Source organism: Mauremys mutica, chromosome 13 (genome assembly GCF_020497125.1).
Source record: "Mauremys mutica isolate MM-2020 ecotype Southern chromosome 13, ASM2049712v1, whole genome shotgun sequence".
Lineage (NCBI taxonomy): Eukaryota > Metazoa > Chordata > Testudines > Geoemydidae > Mauremys > Mauremys mutica.
This window is the reverse complement of record NC_059084.1, coordinates 43,982,539-44,003,093: the sequence shown is the minus strand read 5'-3', so window position 1 is coordinate 44,003,093 and position 20,555 is coordinate 43,982,539. Positions and strand designations below refer to the sequence as shown.

At 49.8% G+C, this 20,555-nt stretch overlaps 2 protein-coding genes across 2 annotated transcripts in view; both read left to right on the top strand.

The window, feature by feature from the left end:
• The first annotated feature begins 2,974 nt into the window (after positions 1-2,974).
• LOC123348183 (mast cell protease 1A-like) lies at positions 2,975-10,505 on the top strand. Its single transcript, XM_044985628.1, has 5 exons — positions 2,975-3,050; positions 7,657-7,804; positions 8,599-8,734; positions 9,376-9,648; positions 9,919-10,505. Exons 1-5 carry the CDS (start codon positions 2,975-2,977, stop codon positions 10,066-10,068), a joined length of 783 nt encoding a protein of 260 aa, XP_044841563.1. The 3' UTR covers positions 10,069-10,505.
• Positions 10,506-11,940: 1,435 nt separating this feature from the next.
• LOC123347440 (duodenase-1-like) overlaps positions 11,941-20,555 on the top strand; it is a 15,541-nt gene continuing 6,926 nt past the window's right edge. The window contains exons 1-2 of the mRNA XM_044984858.1: positions 11,941-12,099; positions 20,324-20,459. Of these exons, the coding sequence (XP_044840793.1) occupies positions 11,941-12,099; positions 20,324-20,459 (295 nt within the window). The remainder of the gene's footprint in view (positions 12,100-20,323; positions 20,460-20,555) is intronic.

Here is a 20,555-nt window from a genome sequence, read left to right as displayed (position 1 = left end):
TATGGAAACAGAGTTAATGCCAGTCAACATGGGTTCATGGAGAACAATCCATGTTCAATAACTACTCTGTCATTTCTGAGCAACATTAAAAGTCATGTTCATTAAGGTGACCGTGCTGATGTGATATATACGTGGATTCCCATAGGAAGTTTGCCCAAGTACCACACAACATTCAAATTGAGAAATTAGCTCTCTAAAAGCTCAACATGGCTCCAAACTGGGCTAACTGATTCTCCTCAAAATATGATCCTCAATGGGGAATCAGTATCCACCAGGGTGTTGCTGGTGGGCCCCTCAAAAATCTATTCTGGGCCTCGGGTTATTCAGTATCGGTATCAATGATCTGGAAGTTCATGTAAACTTGTTGCTGGCAAAGTCTGCAGAGAACACAAGGATAGGTGGGGTGGAGGACATCTTCAAGCTACAGAGCTACCTGGGTCACCTGCTGAGTTGGGCTCAATTAGAACTGCATGTGAATCCAGCCAAATGCCTGGTCAAACATAGAGGAACAAGGGACGTCATTCATGCTGGCAGGACAGGAACTGTGCACTGGAGAGGAGGGACTATGAAAGGGAGCATGGTGGAAACCATTCAAACAAGAGAATGCTGGAGCTAAGCAGGCAGATACCATCCTTGGGTACATAAACCAGGGGATATTCAGTAGCAGCAAGGAGGTGAGGTCTGTGACGGGTTCGGTCACAGAGATCTCCTTGGGACTGTCACCTAATGTGCTGAAACCATGATTTGAGGACTTCAATAGCTCAGACACAGGTTAGGGGTTTGATACAGGAGTGGGTGGGTGAGATTCTATGGCCTGCATTGTGCAGGAGGTCAGACTAGATGATCATAATGGTCCCTTCTGACCTTAAAGTCTATGAGTCTATGACATTACCCCAAGCCCATTTTCCCTGCCAGCTTGAGACTCCAGAACCCTGCCTTGTTGATTCAGACATGCTAGCCTGCTGCAACACAGACATGGGGTCTGGGCCACACCCCAAAGCTTCAGACTTCAACTAAAAACAGCTCAGCAGGTTACCTGTCTGCAGCACCCAGACACCCAGCTCCCAGTTCTATCCAAACCCCAAATAAACCCGTTTTACTCTGTATAATGCTTATAGAGGGTACATTTTTTAATTGTTCACCTTCTATATCACTGATAGAGAAATATGCACAGCTGTTTGGTCCCACAGGTATTAATCACTTACTCTGGGTTTATTAATAAACAAAAGTGATTTTATTAAGTATAAAAGTAGAATGTAAGTGGTTTTAAGTAATAACAGCCAGAACAAAGTAAATCACAAAGCAAAATAAAACAAAACACAGAATATATTAAGAAAACGATTAGAGGTAATATCTCCCCCTCAAAGATGTTCCAATAAGCTTCTTTCACAGGCTAGACTCCTTCCTAGTCTGGGCCCAATCCTTTCCCCTGGTACAGTCTTTGGCCTTGGCTACACTTGCAAATTTGCAGCGCTGCAGCAGGGTGTGAAAACACACCCTCTCCAGCGCTGCAAAGCGCCAGTGTGGTCAAAGCCCCAGCGCTGGGAGCGCGGCTCCCAGGGCTGTACGTTATTCCCCACAGGGAGGTGGAGTACGGACAGCGCTGGGAGAGCTCTCTCCCAGCGCTGGTGCTTTGACTACACTTAGCGCTTCAAAGCGCTGCCGCGGCAGCACTTTGAACTACAAGTGTAGCCAAAGCCTTTGTCAGATCCAGCAGACATCTCAGGTGGTAACCAGGGCTTTTCTCATGACTGGCCTCCTTTTGACCTGCTCCACCCCCTTTTATAGCTTTGCCAAAAGGCAGGAATCTTTTGTCTCTCTGGGTCCCCACCCCTCCTTCTGAATGGAAAAGTACTAGATTTAAGATGAATTTCATTATCAGGTGACATGGTCACATGTCACTGTAAGACCCCTAGTCTCCATCCCCCATGGGCTGGTCCACACGTACACAGGAAGGCTTTCAAGTAACCAAGGCCATTTACAACTGATTGTTTCTAGAGCACCCTTAATGGCCTCCACTTAATATGTTTACATCAGTGATACATGTTTATACCTTATTCTCCTAACTCCAGATATAGAAATAATACGTGCCAACAAATAAGATGAACACACTTAGTAGATTACAAACTTTCTAATGACGCCATACAAGGGGTATTTAGTGTAAAGCATATTCCAGTTATGTCATATTCATAAGCATACTTCCATAAAGCATATGAAGTACGATGTCACAAGGATCGCCTCTGGATTCGGCCCTTGTGGGACCATGACTGGAGATTTTGTCCACCTGAAATGTCCACACCTCTAGCAGGACTTTGGCAAATTGGAAAGAGCTACAAGAACAAGCTGGCGGGGAGAGGTAAAAGGAGAGTGGTCTCCTGAGGATACAGGAGGTGAAGAAGGGACTTGGCCCCCTTCTGTAGGAACCTCCATGGGGCAGGGGTTTCTGGGAGCAGGGGGCTCCTCAACCTCTCTGGCCAAAGCAGGACAGGACCCGATGGCTGGCAGCTGGAGTCAGAAATGGTCTGGCTGAGACTAATATGCAACCATTAAACAACTGACCCAGGGCTGTAATGGAGACCAGAAATGCTGGGTGGGTTCTGGCTCTGGGGTGCCCACCAGGGGGTGGAGGTCACAATGGTCCCTCCTGACTTTGAAATCTATGGGTCTGGGTATCTCAGTGCAGAGAAGCCCAAGGGTGTTTCTTACACCTGTAGTAGGGAGGGGGCAGGGTTAACCACATCCGCAGCCAGGCCGAGCGGACACCAGAGCAGGAAGGAAACCACCCACCCTGATGTGGGCACAGCTGTGGCTGGAGGCATCTCCAATTGGCGTCTTCACCCCTGGGCCATCTGGGGTGGGAGATTTCGGGCACCAGGGTACACGTCCCTGTGGTTGGTAGGCCCTGCCCTCCCCTCCCCACACCTGGTCCATATAAGCCCCGGGGCTCAGGCAGAGGCTCCGTGCCCATCCCTGGATGTCTCTGACAATGCAGCTCTTGTTCTTTGTCCTGCTTCCCGTGGCCTTTCGCCTTCCTCCTGGGTCTCAGGCTGGTAAGTTTCTTTGAGGGGGGATAAGGGCCCATGGGCAGCGGGACCCTCATACCATATGGGGATCTGTGGGCCGCATTTATGGTCTCCCCCTTGCTCCTGCTGGGGCCAAGCACCTGTATCAAACCCTGTATCCTCTCCTGAGTGCGGCTGGGGCTCTCAGAGCAGCCCAAGGGGTTGGGTGGCCCATCCCCCACAGGCTCCTTTGGGACTCCACTGCCAGGGCCGATGCAGGGATATTTTGTGCCCAAGGCGAAACTTCCACCTTGCCCCCCGCCCCGTCACATCAGTTCATTGAGGGGCAAATCCCAACGAGCCTTTATAGACCCCGAGACCAGCCATGCCCAGGGGCTGCTCCCCAGACCAGATTCCCCCCTCCCCACCCCCCGAACTCCCCTGGAGAGTGCACAGCCCCCCGCGAGCCCTCCTCACCCCATCCCGGCGGCCCCCACCCCTAGTCCACTCACTGGCTTTGCCGGGCTTGGGCCGCTGCAGCAGCTCGGCAGGGAGGAGCTGCCTTCTGGGGGGGTCCTGAAGGCTCCTGCAGCAGATGCATGCGAGCAGAGGCCCCCGTGCGCCCCCCCTTCGCCACGCTCGGGCTCTGTGGCTCCTGGGAGTGCGGCAGCAGCTCAGATGCCCAGGAGCCGCAGAACCTGAGCATGGCGACGGGGGAAGCTGGGGGGCGCATGGGGGCATCTTCCCGCATGCATCTGCTGCAGGCTGCAGGAGCCCCCTGGGGGGGCGCCAGGCCACAGCCTCCCCACTAGCGCTGCTGCTGCCTTTGCAGGGCTCTTGCCTCCCTGCGCCGCACCGGCTCCTCCATGGCTGGGGCTCGCCGCTGCAAGCAGGACATTCTGGCTCTCCGGTGCCTCTGGAAGGCGGCTCCTCTCTGCCGAGCCAGGGCACTGCTTTTTGGTGCCCCCAGGGCTGTCCTTAGGATTGATGGGGCCCTATTCAGTATTATTAAACTGGTGCCCCTATGCCCCAGGGCAGCCTGAGCTTGCAGCTCAGCGGGGCAGAGGGATAAGGCAGAAGGCGCCCAACCCACCTCACCGTGGCGGAGAGTCGCAGTTCCCTGCAGAGACCCCTGTACCCTCTCCCTCCCACAGAATGGACTTGCAGAAGGTACCTAATTAAAAGCACTACACTTGGGAATAAAAAATGTCAGTCACAGCTTTTTTGATATGCCCTGAAGTTTGTCAGACATTTATTTGCAAAAACTTTGTAGTAAGGGCGAGTCAGCTGTCCTGCTGAATACAACATTCAATATTATGGACTACATGGTGCAGCTCTTCTCTGTTTTACATTTTCTTAATCAGTATTTCTAAGCTGATTTTATATTTCAAATGTACTCTTAAACATACTCATTCCAGATTACTACATATTTAACTCCCTGAAACAGACATTATTTTAAATTAATCAGTCACAGAGGTTTAGTGTGTTCATAGCAATGTTCATTGCTTTTAGAAAAAGAGGACGCTAATTTACTGTGTGTGAGCTCCATAACAATAGACACGTTTATGACATTTCACCAACTTTAAAAAATATCAGCGGGGTGGCCGTGTTAGTCTGGTTCTGTAAAAGCAGCAAAGAGTCCTGTGGCACCAGTGACAGATGTATTGGAGCATGAGCTTTCGTGGGTGAATACCCACTTCGTCGGATGCATCATGCTCTAAAACACCTGTTAGTCTAGAAGGTGTCACAGGACTCTTTGCTGCTTTTAAAAAATATGTTTCCAAAGATTTTAGGCATAACAAAGGATTTTATATCTTACTAAGGTACTGATTTTGCTTAAGACTAGTTCATCAGATAGTCAGAAGTAAAGAAAGGGAAACTCTTTGTCCAGCTATCTGGAAGCAAAGGGCTGTTGCTTCATTCAGGGCGGCGGCGGCGGCGGCGGTGGGGGGTGGGAACAGGGAAAAGGGAAGAGGGGGTGAAGGGAGATATGGGTGGACAGAAACGACAGGAAGACTTTGGAAGTAATTTTTTTTACTATAGTAATTAAAATGTGTATTTTAGCTAAGAGGGGTCTTTTGAAGAATTTATTTAAAAACCCATATGTCTGAAGATCCCATCATTTAAGGCTAAACATGATTGTGCATCTAAAAATCTGTGCAAGGATTTTTTAGAGATGTGATTTTATAATCTTCACCAACTCACTAATGACGTACTTTTAAAGCAAATTTTAAATTAAGGTCCTTTAGAGTAACATGTTCTGAGTCAATATGACAGTCCTCCACAACTGGTTTTGTCAGTACATTCAGAAACTGAAGGTAGATACCTGGGGGTTGGCAAATGCCTGTTAAATGTCTGCATTACCCCTTGACTGGCTCTTTAACAGTTTCAGTGCTGTGCTAATAGGTCTGGCAGACTGGCGACTTTTTCTCCTTTAACTACTAGATCCCTTTCCCAGGAAGACTCAGAGCCTGCAGGAAGGGTCAGAAGAGGGATAGGAAAAGCAGTTGGGTGGACACTAAGACCCAGCGGTGTCCCAAATTGTCAGGTGCCCTACCCAGCTGCCTATGCCTAGGGAAGGCCCTGGGTCCCCCCAATGACTTGATACCCTACACCACTGCCTAGTTTGCCTGGTGGTTGCACCAGCCCTGCCCACTGCCAATCCCTGTTCCATACACAGAGGTTGGCCATGGGGCTGGGCCACTGGGCTGGGACCGAAGAAATCTGGGACCATTCCCAGATCTGCCCAGGATCTCTGTGGACAGGGATTTGTATGGATTGAGGATGGTCACCGGAATCCCTTACGCAAGTTTACAAACAATCTCCCTGGGCCTCAGTTTCCCTATCTGTACGAAGTGAAGAATAATTCAGCTTGTGTCAGGACACTGCCTGGGTCAGTGAAAGGCCTGGAACAAGGGAGCCCCTGATCTCGGTTAGTTTCTGCGCAGCCCCTGGCATAATAGGGGCTGGATCTCAGTCTACGTGCCACCCTCACGCAAATAACGGCAATTTGTAAAAGGTGGGATTTTCCAACACACCCACCCACCTGCGTGGAGACTCTTCAGAGGTGATCAGAAACATTTTTTTATTTTCCAAGGGAAAAATCCCCAAAGTGGCACTTTTAAATTTTCACCTAAATATTACCCAACACTGGGGGGAAAGAATCAGTTTCACCACAATAATTCAGACGGGTTTGAGACGAGGCTTTCTAAGAAAAAATGACATTCGTGAAAAGTTTTGTGGGTCAGTCTGGGAGCAGCCCTGGCTGGTCACTGAGGGATGATGGAGAAGATGCATCCACAAGGGACCTGTCTGTGCCCTTCCAGGGGCTGCCTGGCCTAATCTGAGGTGACTTCGGCCCCCAAAGCTGTTAACCCCAGGCAGTGCGATTACTGACCCACTCCTGGTTCTTTCCATGGTGGCCAAGCTTAGGATGTCAATGCTCCAATCTTCGATTGTTGGTCGCTTTTTGGATTTCCATTTCTGTGGGGCTGGTCTGTTCACCACTGTTAGTGCTCTGCTTAGCCAGAGTCTTTCAGATTTATTCTGCTTCCAATTAACAATCATTAGGTTGAAAATTACAGGTTTAATTTTATTTGATAGGAAAAAATTTACTCTCCAATTGAGTTCCACCCAAAGCCTATGTGTCTAGGTGCCTTCCCGGAGCATATGGTTTAAGTCAGCACCTGCCGAATCACAGAACCAATATTTGTCTGACTCAGGAGCATCTGGTTTGAACAGTGGAAGGACGGTCTGGGACCTCCTGCATATGATTCCTGTGGAATTAATCTTAAATGTAGCTCCAAGGAGCAGTTCGAAGCACTGGTTAACGTTTATTTCCATTTGGTTAGCAGAAAATCATTGGCCTTGTTCCTCCTCCCAGTGCTTGTCTAGGTGATCGGTATTTAGTTCAAATTTGCTGGCCAGGTGTGCATATAATGTTCCATAGCTCCTGGCAATCTGGGTAACATCCGGAGAAATGAAAGCAGTAAAGGGTCAGGGATAGTGAAGTCATCGGGGCTAAACAGATGGGGGGGCGGCATGTTTCCATTTCATACCTCGTCACTCCATCTTAGTCTGTAGCGTGACCAAAGAGAAAATTGTTTTGGCGACCGAAAACTTACAAACTGTCAGCTGAAAAGTGCCAAAAGGTGGGGGAAATGACCAGTTTGCCAAGAAAAACGCTAAAATGTTTGAGGTGAGGAGACGCTTTCTGGGAATTTTTTCATTATCTAGAAAACCAGATTTTCTGTACAAAAACAGTTTGGAGGGGCAGCTTGGCAGCAGCCCTCGCCTGTCACTGGGGGTTGAAGGAGAAGGTGAAACATCATCAGGGGACGTGTCTGTGGCATTCTGGGTGCTACTGGCCCCCAAAGCTGTTAAATCAAGGCAGTGTGGTTACTGACCTGCTCCCAGTGCATTTGGCACTGATTCTCCACCCAGGGAGATGAGAGCTTTAGATTTACCCCAGGGGTGTCCAGTGTGGGGGAGAGCTCAGCACGGGGCACAGTTCCTGGGACAAGAATCCCCCAGGGAGAGCATCACAGGGGGAGGGTTGAGGCTGTGGGGACTCCCCTTTAGGATGGGTAGATTGATCTCAGCCTGGCCCAGGGAGACAATGGGCCTCTTTACATGAATCTGTCCCCACCCCCAGGTGAGATCATCGGGGGCCGGGAAGCCCAGCCCCATTCCAGACCCTACATGGCCTATCTGTCTCTATGGCGTGGACACAAGAGCTCCTTCTGCGGTGGGTTCCTGGTGTCGGAGAACTTTGTGCTGACGGCCGCTCACTGCAATGGAGAGTAAGCGCCTCCGTGCTGGGGATGTCGGGGCAGGTCGGGGTTAGCAGGTGATGGGGGAGCCGGGAGCTCTGGTGCCATCGTAGGTTGCAGGGAAAGAGCAGTGAGTGCGACAGGCTGGGAGAGCAGAGCCCAGCGGTCTGATCTGCTCAGGGGGTGTCAATGTGTCTCTAGGGGCCTCTGCAAACCATGGTCCAGCACCAGTGCTGGGTAAATCAATGGAGCTATGCTTGATTGACACCAGCTAGGGGTCTGGCCCCATAGATTCCAGTGAAGCTCTGGCCCATTGCACCAGCTTTGGATGTGGCCCTTTGTCCTGACCTGGGCATGGAGGGGCTCACAGGGCTCTGCTCTAGGGGGAGCTGTGTATAGACCCCTCTCTGGATCTAATTGGGGAGGAGTCACCGGGCTGCAGGGGAGCTAAGATCCAGAGGCCAGGAGGACAATGGGGAGTGAAGGAACTCAGAGAAACAGCACAAGGGGTGGTAGAGACTCTGTCTGGGACCCCAACACCACTGGGCAGGGGCTTTATGCTGCAACTGGCACCCCCTAGAGGGAAAAGGCCCTGTGTCCCATTGCCTGCCCCAGTGAGCCAGCCAGTCCTCTGCCCTGAGGTCAGATCAGACCAGCCATGTGTCTAGGGATATGTACATTATTTCAGGCTATAAGCTGAGTCCTAGATCTCTTCCTGAGAGCCCCCAAAATAAGTATTTCACGAGTCAGACACACAGGGACCCATCCCCACCTCATGTGCACTGTTGCCTCTAATGCACCATGTGTTCCTCTTGGCTTTACAGCATCATCACTGTCAGGCTGGGAACCCACAACCTTAGGAATTGGGAATACAATGAACAGAGGATCCCTGTCTGTCGCTCAATCCCCCACCCGCAATACAACAAAGTGACCCTTAACAATGACATCATGCTGCTGCAGGTACCACCCCATCCCATCACCCCGACCCCAGTGACCTCACACTGCTACAGGTACCGCCCCTTCCCATCATCCCCCCCAGTGACCTCACACTGCTACAGGTACCGCCCCCCCCCAACCTCCCCCCCCAGTGACCTCACACTGCTACAGGTACCGCCCCCTCCCATCATCCCCCCCAGTGACCTCACACTGCTACAGGTACCGCCCCCTCCCATCATACCCCCCCAGTGACCTCACACTGCTACAGGTACCGCCCCCTCCCATCATCCCCCCCAGTGACCTCACACTGCTACAGGTACCGCCCCCTCCCATCATCCCCCCAGTGACCTCACACTGCTGCAGGCACCGCCCCCATCCCATCATACCCCCCCAGTGACCTCACACTGCTACAGGTACCGCCCCCATCCCATCACCCCGCCCCCAGTGACTTCACACTGCTGCAGGTACCACCCCCATCCCATCACCCCACCTCCAGTGACCTCACACTGCTGCAGGCACCGCCCCCATCCCATCACCCTGCCCCCAGTGACCTCAGGGCCTTGCATTGGCTCTAATTTCCCTCTTCTTGGACTGGGACGTCTCTGCCCATCATCGTCTCTGACCTGTGTATTGACCCTGGTCCTTGTGTCCTCTCTTCTTTGTAGCTGGGGCACAAAGCACGGCTCAATGGGTATGTCAGGCGCATCCCCTTGCCCCTGCCCCATCAGCGAATGCGTCCAGGAACCGTGTGCAGCGTCGCTGGCTGGGGCCGGACTAGTGCACACAATCAGCTGAGCTCGGACACACTCCGGGAGACGGACGTGGTGGTGATGCCGGATGCTGCGTGTCCGAGGGATCCTGATGGGATATACCGTAACTATAACGCCTCCACCATGATGTGTGTGGGGGACCCAGAAAAGGGCAAAAGTTCTTTCCGGGTAAATCTCCTGCCTTCAAGCTCCCGTGACAAATTGTTATTATTTATGAGCCTATTGGTGTTGCAGTCGGGCTGCAGAGCGCAGGTCAGAGATCAGTCCCTGCTATGCTCGGTGCTGTACAAATGAATGGGAAAATAGCTAATCATCTCCCAGAGGAGGCAGAGACCAGGTGGTTGCCTGGGACGGGAGGGTGTGATGCTGAGACTGGCTGGGCTTGCGGGCGGTGCTGCTGAGATCTGTTAATTAACTGTCTCTTGTTCTGTTTCTCAGGGTGACTCTGGGGGGCCCCTGGTGTGCCAGGGAAGAGCCCAGGGCATTGTCTCTTGGGGATCCGAGGATGGGACCCCCCCAGCAGTGTACACAAGAGTCTCCACCTACATCCCCTGGATACGGGCGACGATGAGGAGGCTGCAGCCCTGAGCCGTGCTGGGAATCGCTGCAGGGGCTGGAGCTGCACCGCTCCTGTCCTTTGGGGAGGCCCAGAGGGCTGAGTCCCCCCAGGCTGATCTCCCCCACCCCAGACATCGCTCCTCTCAGGCAATGCCCAACCCATGAACATCAAGGCAGGGAGCCTGGGGGAGTTAGGAGCCATGTTCAATTCCAACTCCCTCAGCTCCCCTGGCAATCCCAACCCAGGCCCTTAGGCTGCGTCTTCGCTAGGGAATCAGCTGATTTATTTCCCCTGGGGTAACGGACACTGGCCAAACCCTGGGGCAGACCCGGCAGTTTGTAGCTCTCCCCCATGTCAGCCGGTCGAGTGACCATTTATGGGAGATCCTCGTCATTACCTGACCTGCTAACTCCTCTTAAAACTGCAGCCTGCCCTGTCCTCACTGGGCCTTTTCCACATGTTATTTCCCCTGGAGGTAGCCACCACCCCTACCAAAGACACCTGTTCCCAGCGCCGACAAGGGGAGCGGGAGTTTGTTCATGGGAAGGGAAATTAGGAAATTATGCACTGAACTGATTTCAGCTGAAATGACAACTCTGAGCGCCTCCTTTTAACTTTCCGTGCCCTGTCCTGCCCTGCCCTGCTGCGCGGCCTGGTGCATTTCGCTCGCTGCCTCTTATCCAGCAATCAATAAAAATGAAGTTGCAAACAATGAAGTGGTGCCTTCCTGGTAACTGAATGAACACCCCCAGCCTCGGACTCCCAGCTAACTTGTACCTAGCAGGGGTAACCAGGTGTCAGAGTCTACCCTCACTTGAAACTGGGCGGTTTCAAAGTGAGGACCCGCATGTATTCCCCCACCCTAAAATCCTAGGGTAGGTCTCCACTTTTGCTGCCACCACCCGGTCAATTTCGTGGGCCGGGACACCCCTGTTTCCCCCCTGTCTCCCTTCAAAGACACTCCCTGGGAACACAGATCAATTCACAGAGGAGGAACCTTCCCCCTCCCCCCTCTCTCCAGCCTGCTCTGGAGACAGAGGTACCTTGATTCAACTCCTTGAATCTCACACACACAGGGAAGCAGCCCACTTCTCCCCGCCCCTCCCTCTCTCTCCCAGCCACCCTGGAGAGATATACACTGATTCAACTCTGTGAATCACTGAGAGAGAGTGTCTCGGCCCCTTCCCCGATCCACAGTAGAAGGGATTTAATCAAATCTTTATAGAAAGAATTTATTAAAAGAAAAACAAGAAAATACAGAATCTCTATGAGTCCAAGCTGGACACTCATAGGGTATAACCTTGCTACGTTCTGGAGAGAATCCTCTCTCTTTCTCAGTACAACCAGTACAAGCAGAATTAAGAATAATCAACAACAAACACACAGAATTGCAAACATAGGATTATTAGATAAGGACACAAAGTATCTTTCTAATACTCACTATCTTGACTAGAAGAAATTAGTTCAGAAAGGTGGAAGCTGGTAGACTTGATTAAAACATCTGGACTCTTGTAATTCCAAACGGCCAAAGACAAAGACCCCCCCCCAAACAGAGGGAAAAGTTCCCTCCTAGGAGTTTCAAATTCTCTTCCCTGATTGGTCCTCAGGTCAGGTGCCCACCAGGTACTATGCTTTAACCCTTTACTAACTATTCATGACACCAGGGTTTGGGGCCCGGTGGGGAATTCACCCCCTGGGTTTGAGTAATTCATGCCGGATCTGCCAGAAAGGCAAGGAAAATCACAGGTGTAAAAGCAAATCACTGTGTGTGCTGTCAGCTCGCCTGACTCTCGTATCCCACCGCTAACACCAAGGCCAGCTCCCTGCCACAGGGCCGCCCAGAAGATTCTGGGGGCCTGAGGTCTTCGGCGGTGGGGGGCCCCCGCTTCGGCGGTAATTCGATGGCGGGGGGGTTCCTTCTGCTCCGGGACCCACCGCCGAAATGCCCCGAAGATTCGCAGCAGGGACCCCCCAACACCGAATTACCGCCAAAGCGGGACCCGCCGCCGAAGTGCAGCCGAGTCTTGGGCAGTAATTCGGAGGCGGGTCCCACTTTGGTGGTAATTTGGCTGCGGGGGTCCTTCTGCCCCGGAGTAGAAGGACCTCCCCCCCGCCGGTAAAGACCTGGAGCAGAAGGAGCTCCGGGGCCTGGACCCCACGAGAGTTTTCCGGGGCCCCCGGAGCAAGTGAAGGACCCCGTTCCAGGAGCCCCGAAAAACTCTCGTGGGGGCCCCTGCAGGGCCCGGGGCCTCGGGCAAATTGTCCCACTTGCCCCCCCTCTGGGCAGCCCTGCCAACAGGAGTGCACTTTAGGCCACTGGAGGAGAACTCGGTACCAGGGTATTCTTAGTTCCCTTGTACGTCATTCCTCTTCCACTCTGCACCTGTCTGGGGACAGAGGGGTCACAAACAGCAGGCAGGCCAGGCCCTCCATCAGGCATCTCAGCCCAGATGTCAAGGCCTGATCCCAAGGAGCCTCTGTGTCTCCCCGCCTCCCCCACCATCCAACTGACTCTAATCAGGGGCTATTCAGGCAGGAGGCAAACTCCATTGCTGTTTGCACCAGCTCCCCTGCAAAGAAAATACCAGTCAAACCGAGCCCAGTGCAGCAGGGATCCACAGACCAGATGCAGATTTGATGCTCTGGGAAGAGACGTCTCAGACTGGAACAGACAGGAAAAAACCCCAAGTAGCACTTTTAAATTTTCACCTAAATATCACCCTACACTGGGGGGAAAGAATCAGTTTCACCACAATAATTTAGACAGGTTTGAGACGAGGCTTTCTGAGAAAAAGTTACATTTGTAAAAAGTTTGGCAGATCACTCTGGCTGCTACTTGTGGGCTGCTCACTGAATGATATAAGATTACCATGGCACGCATGACATGGATTAAAAGCTGGCTAAATGAGAGGTCTCAAGATATAATTGTAAATGGGGAATCATCATCAAATAGGTGTGTTTCTTCTGGGGGTCAGGTATCGGTTCTTATCCAATGCAATTTACCATTTTTATCAAAGGTATCACTGATATGTTTGCAGATGACTCAGAGATTGGGGGAGTGATAAACAATGAAGACGAAAGGGCACCGACACAGAGTGATCTGGATTGTTTGGTAAACTGGGTGCAAGCAAACATTACACTTTTTAACATGGCTCAACGTCAGTGTATACATCCAAGACAAAAGAATGTCAGACATACCTACAGGATGGGGACTCTATCCTGGGAAGCAGCGACTCTTCAGAAGATTTAGGGGTTGCGGTGGATAAGTAGCTGAACATGAGCTCCCAGTGTGATGCTGTGGCCAAAATGGCTAATGTGATCCTAGGATGCATAAACGGGAATTTCGAGTAGGATTATAGAGGTAATTTTACCTCTGGATTTGGTTTACCATTTACCACTGGTGCAACTGATGCTGGAATCCTGTATCCAGATCTGGGGCCCACAATTAAAGAAATATTTCGATAAATTGGGGAGGGGTCTGAGAAGAGCCATGAGAATGATCAAAGGATTAGAAAACTTGCCTTACAGTGATAGACTCAAAGAGCTCAGTCTGTTTAGCTTAACAAAGAGAAAGCTATTGGGTGACATGATCACAATCTAGACGTAACTACACAGGGAACAAAGATTTAACAATGGGCTCTTCAATCTTTCAGAGAAAGGTCAACACAATCCAAAGGCTGGAGGCTAAAGCTAGACAAAATTCAGACTGGAAATAAGGTGTACATTTTTAAACAGTGAGGGTAATTAACCATTGGAACGACCGGCCAAGAATCATGGTCGATTCTTGATCACTGACAATTTTAATATGAAGACTGGATGTTTTTTCTAAATGATTCGCTCTGGGAATAATTGTGGGACAGTTCTCTGGGCAGTGTTACACAGGAGGTCAGAGTAGATGATCACCATTGTCCCTCCAGGCCTTGGAATGAATTTAGATGCAGGGAGGGATGGACGGATGGATGTGTGTGGGGATGGATGGATGTGCAGATGGCTGGCATGGCTGCCTGGCTGGATAGGTGAGGATGAATTCAAGGATGGATAGATGGATAGGCAGGGATGGTGTCATAACCATACAGCTAAGGGTAGCCTAAAATTCCTCCGTTACCTGTAAGGGGTTAAGAAGCTCAATAACCTGGTTGGCACCTGACCAAAAGGACCAAATGGGGAAAGAAGATACTTTCAAATCTGGGGGGGGGGTTGTTTGTGCTCTTTGATTGTGTGTTCTCTCCTGGGACTGAGGGGGGCTCCCAGGCAGAAATCCATCTCCCCCAAACAATCCTGAAATTAGTCTCTAATAAGTAAGTAAAGCCAGGCAAGGTGTGTTAGGTTATCTTTTGTTTTAGCTTGTGATTTTTCCCTGTGCTGGAGGGAGGTTTATTCCTGTTTTTTTTTGTAACTTTGAAACAAAGCCTAGAGGGAGTTCCTCTGTGTTTTTGAATCTTTTGTTACCCTGTGAAGTTATCTTCCATCCTGATTTTACAGAGGTGATTCTTTTACTTTTTTTTTTTTAATAAAATTCTTCTTTTAAGAACCTGATTGATTTTCAGTGTCCTAAAGACCCAGGGGGGTTGATCTGTGTTCACTTTGTAACTATTTGGTTAGGATATTATTCTCCAGCCTCCCCAGGAAAGGTGGTGAAGGGGCTTGGGGGGATATTTTGGGGGAGGTAGGGCTCCAAGTGGCCCTTCCTGAATGTTTGTTTTAAATCACTTGGTGGTGGCAGCAATACCAAGGGCAAGAAAAGGAATTTGTGCCTTAGGGATGTTTTTAACCTAAGCTGGTAGAAAATAAACTTAGGGGGTCTTTCATGCGGTCTCCACATCTGTACCCCAGAGTTCAGAGTGGGGAGGGAACCCTGACAGATGGATAGATGGATAGACAGATCGAGGGACAGATGGATGGACGGATGGATGTGTGACGGGTTGGATCACAGAAACCCCCTTGGGGCTTCCAATTGATGTGCCAAGACTACTTCTTCCCCTGCCTTCCCTGCCAACTCGGGACTCCAGAAGCCTCTCTGGTTGTGCCAGACATGCTTGCGGGCTACAAACACAGACCCAGGTCTGAACCACGTCCCACAAACTGGAGGCTTAACTGAAAGCAGCTTAAGAAGTGTTCCTGTCTCGAACACTTAAATGCCCAACTCCCAATGGGGTCCAAACCCCAAATAAATCTGTTTTACCCTGTATAAAGCTTATGCAGGGTAAACTCATCAATTGTTCACCTTCTATAACACTGATAGAGAGATATGCACAGCTGCAGCCCCCCCCCCCGGTATTAATACATACTCTGGGTTAATTAATAAGTAAAAAGTGATTTTATTACATACAAAAGGTAGGATTTAAGTGGTTCCAAGTAATAACAGACAGAACAAAGTGAATTACCAAGCAAAATAAAATAAAACATGGAAGTCTATGCCTAATACAGTAAGGAGCTGAATACAGATAAAATCTCACCCACAGAGATGTTCCAATAAGCCTCTTTTATAGACTAGCCTCCTTCTAGTCTGTGTCCAGCAATCGCTCACACCCCCTGTGGTTACTGTCCTTTGTCCCAGTTTCTTTCGGGTATCCTTGGGGGTGGAGAGGCTCTCTCTTGAGCCAGCTGAGGACCAAAATAGAGGGGTCTCCAAAGGCTTTATATAGTTTCTTCTTGTGGGTCTAAACCCCTTCCTCCACCTGTGCAGAATCCCAGCTGCAAGATGGAGTTTTGGAGTCACATGGGCAAGTCACATGTCCATGGGTGACTCAGAACTTTACAGGCCAAGCCACATAGCCAGGAAAGCTCAGGTGTGGATTGGCGTCTGACAGAACAAGGAGTAATGGTCTCAAGTTGCAGAGGGGGAGGTTTAGGTTGGACATTAGGAAAAACTTTTTCACTAGTAGGGTGGTGAAGAACTGGAATGGGTTACCTAGGGAGGTGGCGGAATCTCCTTCCTTAGAGGTTTTTAAGGTCAGGCTTGACAAAGCCCTGGCTGGGATGATTTAGTTAGGTTTGGTCCTGCTTTGAGCAGGGGGTTGGACTAGATACCTCCTGAGGTCCCTTCCAACCATGAGATTCTATGATTCTATGATTCTATAAGGTCTATTGTCAGTTTAAGTGCTTCTTGATTGGGCTCTTAAGTTGCACATTCCTCTCAAAAGAAACTGACCAAATGCCTTACTAAGACTACCTAAATTTAACAAGTACGCAGCCCATATTCATTACTTCAAATACAAAAATGACACATGCATACAAATAGGATGAATATATTCAGTAGATCAGAACCTTTGCAGAGAGATGTTACATGGCATATGTAGCATAAAACATATTCCAGTGATGTCATATATACATTTATAAGCATATCTCCATAAAGCCTTATGGGGCGCAACGTCACGGTGATGGGGACAGATGGGATTTTCCACCATAGGGATGACACTCGCCACATTGGCTCACCCTCATGCTTTAGTAATCCCAATCTAACCTGAAACAATTACCTAGAATTAAATCAACATCAACAAACAAATTTAAATAAACAAATAAGATCTGAACAATTCAAAAATCAGAAGAAAGAAAAGAAATGTAGGACTGGAAGGGACCCCGAGAGGTCATCTAGTCCAGTCCCCTGCACTCATGGCAGGACTAAGTATTATATAGACAATCCCTGACAGGTATTTTCTAACCTGCTCTTAAACATCTCCAGTGATGGTGTGATAAATGAAGCGGGGTGGGTAGCTCCATTTTATGGACACCCTGCCAACCAGTCAGCTATAAAATCCCCCTTAGTAGTTGTTCTCTACCTGCTTTACCTGTAAAGGGTTAAAAAGTTTCCCTGCATAGGTAAAAGAAAGGGAGTGGGCACCTGACTAAAAGAGCCAATGGGAAGGCTAGAACTTTTTAAAATTGGGGGGGAAATTCCCCTTTGTCTGTTGTTGTTCTGAGGGAGAAGCAGAACCAGGGCTGGAACTATACTGTAAAAAGATTGAGTCCAGGTATGAAAAATCATCTGAATCATACCTAGAAACTACTCACTTGAAACCCCCAGATATATAAGTAGATCAGGAAATGTCTAGGAAGACGTGATCAGGTTTATTTCTTTTTATTTCTTTATGGCTTGTGGACTCTGCTGTGCTAACCCCAAATGCTTTTGTTTTTGCTTGTAATTTTTAAGCTGGACCTCAAGAAGGTTATTCTTGATGCTTAATTCTTGTAAGTGGGTTTTTTTAAATCTAGCAATAGCCTGAGTTTTCAAATGTATTTTCTTTCTTTTTGGTTTTAATAACATTTACTTTTTTTAAGAACAGAATTGGATTTTGTGTCCTAAGAGGTTTGTGAACATGTTATTTAATTAGCTTGGTGGCAACAGCTGGTTTCCTTTCTCAGCTCTTCCCCAGAGGGGGGTGAAAGGGCTTGAGGGTACCCCACAGGGAGGAATTCCCAAGTGTGCCTTCCTGGGTTCTCAAAGGGGTTTTTGCACGTGGGTGATAGCAGCATCTACCCATCTAAAGTCAGAGAGAAGCTGTAACTTTGGGAGTTTAATACAAGCCTGGAGTGGCCAGTATTAATTTTAAAAATCCTTGTGGGTCCCCAACTTCTGCAATCAAAGTGCCTAAGTGAGGAATCAGCCTTAACAGATGGAGATTCCACAACCTCCCTAGGCAATTTATTCCCGTGCTTAACCACTCAGACAGTCAGGATTTTTTTCCTAATGTCCAACCTAAATCTCCTTGCTTCAATTTAAGCCCATTGCTTCCTGTCCTTGGTGGTAAAGGAGAACAATTTATCACCCTCCCATTCATAGTAATCTTTTAGGTATTTGCAGACTTGAATCTTTCTTCAGAGGTCATGTGTTCTAGTCCCTTAATCATTTTTGTTGCCCTCCTTTGCACTTCCTCCAATTTCTCCACATCATTCCTGAAGTGCAGGGCCCTCAGCTGAACACACTCCAGCTGAGGACTAGTCAGTGCTGAGTACAGCAGAAAGAATTACTTCTCGTGCCTTGCTTACAACACTCCTGCTAATACAGCCCAGAACGACGTTGGCTTGTTTTGCAACAGGATTCCATTGTTGACTCATATTTAATTTGTGGTCCAGTATAACCCCAGATACTTTTCTGCAGAACTCCTTCCCAGGCAGGTCATTTCCCATTTCGTATATGTGCACACGGATTGTTCCTTTCCTAAGTACAATTATTTGCATTTGTCCTTATTGAACTGTGTCCTATTTATTTCAACCATCTCTGCGGTTTGTCAAGATCATTTTGAATTCTAATCCCGTCCTCCAAAACCACTCGCAACCCCTCCCAGCTTGGTATCATCTGCACACTTTATCAGTGTACTCTCTATGCCACTACCTAAATCATTGATGAAGTTATTGAATAGAACCTGACTCAGGACAGATCCCTGCAGGACCCCACTCAATGTGCCCTTCCTGCTTGTCTGTGAACCACTGATAACGACACTCTGGGAACAGGTTTCCAACCAGTTGTGCGCCCACCATATAGTAGGTTCATCTAGGCTACATTTCCCTAGTTTGTTTACGAGAAGATCATACGAGACAGTACCAAAAGCTTTACTAAACTCGAGATAAATCACATCTACTGCTCCCCACCTATCAACTAGGCTTGTTACCCTATCAAAGGAGACTAGGTTGGTTAGACATGATTTGTTCTTGACAAATCCATGTTAACTCTTAGTTAATCACTTTCCTTTCGTTTTAGGTGCTTACAATCATAGAGTCATAGAATATCAGGGTTGGAAAGGGACCTCAGGAGGTCATCTAGTCCAACCCCTGCTCAAAGCAGGACCAATCCCCAACTAAATCATCCCAGCCAGGGCTTTGTCAAGCCAGGCCTTAAAAATATCTAAGGATGGAGACCTGAGTGTTGGATTATTTGCTCCATTCTCTTTCCAGATACCAAAATATAGATGACTGGTCTATAATTCCCTGGGTTGCCCTTATTCACCTTTTTATAGACAGGTGCTGTCTTTGCCCTTTTCCAGTCTTCTGAGATCTTTTCCATTGCCCATGAGTTCTCAAAGATAACCACTAATGGCTCAGAGAGAGAGAGAGAGAGAGAGAGAGATTCTGGCCTGCAAGCTCCAGTAGATGGTAATCATCTGTGGCAAATCTGTTGTGACTTCGAAATACCTCTTAAGCAGCCTGACATGGACTGCTGCTCAGATCCCCATCCGCCTTTGGGGGCTCAGCATAATTGAAGACCTGGCCCCATGGTTTCTCTTGGAGGCAGAGATTGCTGAGGGATTTTAATGCTGCCTTTGGTGTCTCCAGGGTGCCCACACCCAAACCCAAAAAAACCAGGATCCTTCCTAAAGCAGCTTCTCTCCCATCCCAGCTAGTGCAGATATTCTCCAACCAAATTTTATTTCACCCGATAACCCCTCCCCCCAACTCCTTGTGTGACGCTGTGGCACAAGAGGCTAGTGCCCTCCTTGGCCGTGTGAACAGGGCCGTGGTGAGCAGGAGCAGGGAGGGGTGTTTCCCGGGGGATCCTGGGATCCTGCACCCAGTTCTGGGGTGCGCACTTTAAAAGGGCTGGTGGCAAACTGGAGACAGGGCAGGATGGGGCCAGGCAAATGATTGGAGGGCTGGCGAAAACACCTGGCAGGGAGACACTGAAAGCGCTTGGTCTGTTTGGCTTCTCCACAAGTCGGTGGTGAGGTGCAAGTACTCAGGGCACAAGGACCTTCGTGGGGAGACAAAGCCGGGTGCTGGGGGCTCCTCAATCCAGCAGGGAAAGGTAGAGTGAGATCTAACCATGGAAGCTGGAAACCTGATCAAAAACAATGGGAACGGAGGCCCCAGCACGCAACAGGGAGGGAGATTCACCACTGGAACCAGCTCCCCAGAGCAGGGGGGTTCCTCCATCTCCAGGTGGCATCAGGCCCAGCCTGGCAGCCTTGCTGGAAGAGGCGTTCGTCAAACACCAGTGACCGGGCTCAGTCCGGGGGAGCTGGAGGAGGTTCTCCAGCTGGGGTCACTCAGGAGGGCACCAACATCTATGGATCCAGGTATCCAGGGGCAGAACAGAGCATGGGGGAATCTGCCATCTGCAGCTGGGAGGCCTCAGCGCTGGCTCCGTCCCAGCTAGGGGCAGGAAGGAGGCACCGTTAGTCACAACCACAGCTAATGGCAGGGAGGGCACCAGTGCAGGAAGGAAACCCCCCCCTGCCCCTAATGCGGGCGTTTCCTCTTGGGGAATCTCCACCCCTGACACATCGCTGATGGGGAATTTCTTGATAACTGGGTACATGACCCTGCACCTCCTGGGTCACCTCTTCCCAGGGTCCCCTCAGCCACTACCCGCTCAGTAAAAACCCCAGGGCTGTGACAGACCCACCAGTCCCAACCCCCGGATTTGAACCAAGGTTGCTTGCTGCTCCTGCGCTCACACGGTCGGCCTTCCTGCCGCTCCGCCGAGGCCCTTTCCTCCTGCCACCCCGAGGCTTCACATCGGTGAGTAAGCTGAGGGACTGGTTGATTTCGCTGAGTTTTTTTGGTTCAGGAGCTGAAATAT

Bases quoted from the DNA above. Each gene is read 5' to 3' on its own strand.
- LOC123348183 (XM_044985628.1), top strand. From the start codon at position 2,975: ATGTCTCTGACAATGCAGCTCTTGTTCTTTGTCCTGCTTCCCGTGGCC. The intron at 7,805-8,598 runs GTAAGCGCCTCC...TTGGCTTTACAG, and splicing joins GCCGCTCACTGCAATGGAGA to CATCATCACTGTCAGGCTGG. The intron at 9,649-9,918 runs GTAAATCTCCTG...TCTGTTTCTCAG, and splicing joins AGGGCAAAAGTTCTTTCCGG to GGTGACTCTGGGGGGCCCCT.